Source organism: Cololabis saira, chromosome 5, assembly GCF_033807715.1.
Source record: "Cololabis saira isolate AMF1-May2022 chromosome 5, fColSai1.1, whole genome shotgun sequence".
NCBI classification, from domain to species: domain Eukaryota; kingdom Metazoa; phylum Chordata; class Actinopteri; order Beloniformes; family Belonidae; genus Cololabis; species Cololabis saira.
Window position 1 is genome coordinate 2119515 of NC_084591.1, and position 6000 is coordinate 2125514.

A 6000-nucleotide genomic window follows, 5' to 3' on the forward strand; every position below is an offset into this window, starting at 1 on the left:
GTACCTTTGGTATCGTACCTTTGGTATCGTACCTTCGGTACCTTCAGTACCTTCGGTATCGTACCTTCGGTATCGTACCTTCGGTATCGTACCTTTGGTACCTTCAGTACCTTCGGTATCGTACCTTCGGTATCGTACCTTCGGTATCGTACCTTCGGTACCTTCGGTATCGTACCTTCGGTATCGTACCTTGGGTATCGTACCTTCGGTATCGTACCTTCGGTATCGTACCTTGGGTATCGTACCTTCGGTATCGTACCTTGGGTATCGTACCTTGGGTATCGTACCTTCGGTATCGTACCTTGGGTATCGTACCTTCGGTATCGTACCTTCGGTATCGTACCTTGGGTATCGTGCCTTCAGTATCGTACCTTCGGTATCGTACCTTCAGTATCGTACCTTGGGTATCGTACCTTTGGTATCGTACCTTGGGTATCGTACCTTCAGTATCGTACCTTCGGTATCGTACCTTCGGTATCGTACCTTCGGTATCGTACCTTGGGTATCGTACCTTCAGTATCGTACCTTCGGTATCGTACCTTCAGTATCGTACCTTCAGTATCATACCTTCGGTATCGTACCTTCAGTACCTTTGGTATCGTACCTTGGGTATCGTACCTTGGGTATCGTACCTTGGGTATCGTACCTTGGGTATCGTACCTTGGGTATCGTACCTTGGGTATCGTACCTTGGGTATCGTACCTTGGGTATCGTACCTTGGGTATCGTACCTTCGGTATCGTACCTTCGGTATCGTACCTTCGGTATCGTACCTTCGGTATCGTACCTTGGGTATCGTACCTTCGGTATCGTACCTTGGGTATCGTACCTTCGGTATCGTACCTTCGGTATCGTACCTTGGGTATCGTACCTTGGGTATCGTACCTTCGGTATCGTACCTTGGGTATCGTACCTTGGGTATCGTACCTTGGGTATCGTACCTTCGGTATCGTACCTTCGGTATCGTACCTTGGGTATCGTACCTTTGGTATCGTACCTTCGGTATCGTACCTTCGGTATCGTACCTTCGGTATCGTACCTTCGGTATCGTACCTTCGGTATCGTACCTTCGGTATCGTACCTTCAGTATCGTACCTTCGGTATCGTACCTTCAGTACCTTCGGTATCGTACCTTTGGTATCGTACCTTTGGTATCGTACCTTCGGTATCGTACCTTTGGTATCGTACCTTCAGTACCTTCGGTATCGTACCTTTGGTATTGTACCTTCGGTATCGTACCTTCGGTATCGTACCTTCGGTATCGTACCTTTGGTATCGTACCTTTGGTATCGTACCTTCAGTACCTTCGGTATCGTACCTTTGGTATTGTACCTTCGGTATCGTACCTTCGGTATCGTACCTTCGGTATCGTACCTTTGGTATTGTACCTTCGGTATCGTACCTTCGGTATCGTACCTTCGGTATCGTACCTTCGGTATCGTACCTTCGGTATCATACCTTGGGTATCGTACCTTGGGTATCGTACCTTCAGTATCATACCTTCAGTATCGTACCTTCGGTATCGTACCTTGGGTATCATAATTTCAGTACCTTGGGTATCGTACCTTTGGTATCGTACCTTCGGTATCGTACCTTCGGTACCTTCAGTACCTTCGGTATCGTACCTTTGGTATCGTACCTTCGGTATCGTACCTTCGGTATCGTACCTTTGGTATCGTACCTTCGGTATCGTACCTTTGGTATCGTACCTTTGGTATCGTACCTTCAGTACCTTCGGTATCGTACCTTTGGTATCGTACCTTCAGTACCTTCGGTATCGTACCTTTGGTATCGTACCTTCGGTATCGTATCTTCGGTATCGTACCTTCGGTATCGTACCTCCAGTATCGTACCTTCGGTATCGTACCTCCAGTATCGTACCTTCGGTATCGTACCTTTGGTATCGTACCTTTGGCATCGTACCTTCGGTATCGTACCTCCAGTATCGTACCTTCGGTATCGTACCTTCAGTACCTTCGGTATCGTACCTTTGGTATCGTACCTTCGGTATCGTACCTTCAGTACCTTCGGTATCGTATCTTCGGTATCATACCTTCAGTACCTTCAGTATCGTACCTTCGGTATCGTACCTCCAGTATCGTACCTTCGGTATCGTACCTTTGGTATCGTACCTTCGGTATCGTACCTTCGGTATCGTACCTTCGGTATCGTACCTTTGGTATCGTACCTTTGGCATCGTACCTTCGGTATTGTACTTTTACCAGAACCGTAACGGCACCTGATCTCAGGAACGTCGGAGTCGGAGCTCGTTTCCAGTAAAGCCACCACACAGACTTGTGCTGTCAATTCAAACTGTCCACCCTCCAGTTTTCCGTCCTCAGATCAAGGAGTTGGTTTAGGCTTGATCAGAACCCACTTGTGTCGGTTCTGATGTCTCTGGAACAGAACAGTTAAAGCCCAGTTGAACTGTTCCTGCAGTGCGTCTGAAATGCCACACTTAACACTATATACTCAACAATAGGGTTGTCCCGATCAGGATTCTTTAGCTCCCGATCCGATCCCGATCACTTGAGTTTGAGTTTCTGCCGATCCCAATTTGTACCGATCCGATCACTTTTTGGCAATGAATTAAAAAAAGAAAAAAAAAAAAAAAAAGAGGACTAAAACTCAATGTTTCTTTTATTGTCCATTGGAGAACAACATGGACATTTATTTCAACAAAACCAGCTCTGGTGCCACAAAATGTAGAAACATGAAATTGTAAACTAAATCAGAAAAGGGTTTATTGCCAAGTTTGTTAACACACACAAAGAATTTGTTGTGGTGATTGGTGCAATACAATACAAATATAAAAAACAAACAAATATATAAGAGATAAAATAAAATGTATAAACATAAATGTACTATGTGAGGTTTAACAGTGAACGGTGCAATAACAAAAATAAATAAATGTAACCTCAAAAGAGGTAGTTGAATGACATCCAGTCAAACTCACAAACACAAGAAAATTAAAATAATTTTTGGCTTAACCTTAGTGCAACATTCTGAATGAATAAATGAATAGCAGCAGCTTAATGAACATGAACAGATGGAACATTTCACAATTCAGACATTGAAACCATGTTCGGCCAGAAGTTAAATGGAACGGAATATAAAACGATTTAATATATATTAAAAACATTAGGTATGTCCCGATACTTTTTTGGCCGATACCGATGTTTTGAAAATGCCCCGATCGGGCGGCCGATCGATCGGGACAACACTACTCAAAAAGTATACTTAAGTTCAGCAAACCTTTGAGTAAATATCAGTAGTATGCAATAATATGGACGTACTATCAGAGCCACACGGCACTTCCTGCCGTTGGGAGGGGGAGTTGTTACCATGGTAACAGCAGCAGTAGCAGCTCCGCTCCGCTTATCGTTTATCCTGGCCCAAACAAGATAACATTATATAATATTATTATGTACCAATATTATAATAGTAATATTATGTAATAATATTATCATACTTAATATTACACTTATACATATACGTATAACTTAGCAACCAAACATGCATTGCATTGTGGGAAGTTTCTGTTCAGCTAGTGTCCATTAATCCACACTAATACATTTCTCCAGAATGACTATGGATAGTACATACTATTGAGTACGTACTGAAACATCTCACGTACTGTTTTTGCTACTCGTTAGGAGGAAGGTTGTTGTTGTTTTCACATCCAACATCTGGTCACATCTGAAAAGATGATGTTGGACTTTTGTTTCAGGAAACAACGCAGCTGCTCAGGGTTCTGCCGTCAAAGCGGCCGACAGCTTCAGCTTCCTGCACCACCCGGTTCACCAGCGGAGCCTGGAGATCCTCCAGAGATGCAAAGATGAGAAACACAGTAAGTGAAGACCTGAGTCGGAGGAAAGAACCGGCTCCGGGCCAGAAGAACCGGTTCCAAGGTAGCACCAACTCTGCTGGTCTAGACCGGGCTCGGCAACCCGCGGCTCTTTAGCGCCGCCCTGGTGGCTCCTGGAGCTTTTTAGAAAATGTTTGAAAATGGAAATAGATGGGAAGGGAAATATATTTTAGGTTTTAATGTGGTTTCTGTAGGAGGACAAACATGACACAAACTTTCTGAATGTTTTCCAATGCTTTAAAAATGTGTCGAAATATTATATTTCAACGTTTCTGTTAACAAAGATTTTTACGGAAGAGAATCAGGGCCATGCAGGAGAAAAAATACTTGAGAGGGGAAGATTTTTTTTCATTATGCACTTCGAGAAAAAATTCAAAATGTCGAGGAAAAAATTCAAAATGTCAAAATGTCAAGATTAATGTTGAAATACAATTTCAAGAATAAAGTCGAAGCTTTGCCTTTTTTCTCAACATTTCAACTTTTCAACATTTCAACTTTTCAACATTTCAACTTTTTTTCAACATTTCAACTTTTTTTCAACATTTCAACTTTTTTCTCGAAGTGCATAATGAAAAAAAAATCTCCCTCCTCTAAAATATTATTTTTATTTTTCTCCTGCCTGGCCCTAATACTCCATAGATCCATAGATTTGTGTAACAAAAGGAAAGACATTAGCTACATTTGCAGCCGAGTACCCAGTTCTAACTAATATAGAAACATGCAGCATGTGTTTCCTTCATTCTAATTCTGATACAAGACTTTTCATTTTTTGCGGCTCCAGACATATTAGTTTTTTGTGTTCTTAGTCCAATATGGCTCTAAAACATTTTGGGTTGCCGACCGCTGGTCTAGAGGAAAGCGGAGGGGGCGGAGTTATTCAGACCAACAGCAATAGCAGAACTTTTTTCAGAACTTGGTTTGAGTTTTTGTACTTCCAGATATTTGAAACAGATTAGGTTTCATCAGATTTACTGGGAATCAGTGGAGTGGGCGGGGCCTAACTGAGGGCAGGTAAATGCATTTCCCCGTGTCCCCCAGGTAGGGCTGGGCGATATATCGAGATTTTAATATATATCGATATATTTTCAAACGCGATATGGTACAATATCGTTTATATCGATTTTAATTTTTTTAATTTTTTTTATGATTTTGATATAGCTTATTTTGTGACAAATTGACTTGAATGTTTTATTTGAGATTTGCACAAATGTTTTGTTATTTGCACAACTGTCAACCTCAGTGGAAAAGTCTGCCTGTTACTGTCTACATTGTATTAATTGTACAGTGTATTTTAATTTAATTGTTATGCAGGAAAGGGATATTTGTTTTATTTTATTCAAGAAGCATTTTTATTCTATATATGCAGGCAGTTTATTTTTATTTAATTTGTTTTATACATGTTGATATTGTGCAGACCTCTGTTAATAAAGGAACCTGTGTGACATTTGGCACGAGGCTTTGTATTAAAACTGACTGTTTTTTTAAGGGTTTGATCAGAAAAAAATGAAGCTAACAGAGATGCTAACAGAGATGCTATGCTATAATGCTTCGGGGGAAACCCCAATTATGGCACAGAAAAAATATCGATATATATCGAGTATCAACATTCAGCTAGAAAATATGGAGATATGACTTTTGGTCCATATCGCCCAGCCCTAACCCCAGGTATCTCCAGGTAAATGCATTTCCCCGCGTCCCCCAGGTATCTCCAGGTAAATCCCCCAGGTATCTCCAGGTAAATGCATGTCCCCGTCATGTCCCCGTGTCCCCCAGGTATCTCCAGGAGGAATCCCCGCTCCCCTCTGTCGGACCTGCAGGGCACCAACGCGCTGAACGACCGGGCCAGCCGGTGAGTCCGGTCGACCGCGGCGCTACAGCAGGATAACACGCCATGGGACAGGAATTCAATTAAATTGAATTAAAATTTTCAACATGAAACAGTAGTGAAAAAAAAACAAAATGAAAGCTGCAAGCAGCGATGAACGGGCCCGTGCACTCACGGCCACCGCCCCCATAAACATATCAGAAATGACACCACCCTCAACTTCCTAACAAACCATTCAAAAGTTATAGCAGGAAATAGGGACAACCAATCAGAAGAAGGCGCGTGGCCAATTTTCACTAATTATGGTC

At 42.2% G+C, this 6000-nt stretch overlaps 1 protein-coding gene across 5 annotated transcripts in view; it reads left to right on the forward strand.

The window, feature by feature from the left end:
- LOC133443660 (unconventional myosin-IXAb-like) overlaps positions 1-6000 on the forward strand; it is a 130793-nt gene that overhangs the window by 73750 nt on the left and 51043 nt on the right. For all 5 annotated transcript variants that reach the window (XM_061720767.1, XM_061720769.1, XM_061720771.1 and 2 more), the window contains 2 exons: positions 3730-3849; positions 5641-5716. In XM_061720767.1, coding sequence (XP_061576751.1) covers positions 3730-3849; positions 5641-5716 — 196 coding nt within the window. The remainder of the gene's footprint in view (positions 1-3729; positions 3850-5640; positions 5717-6000) is intronic.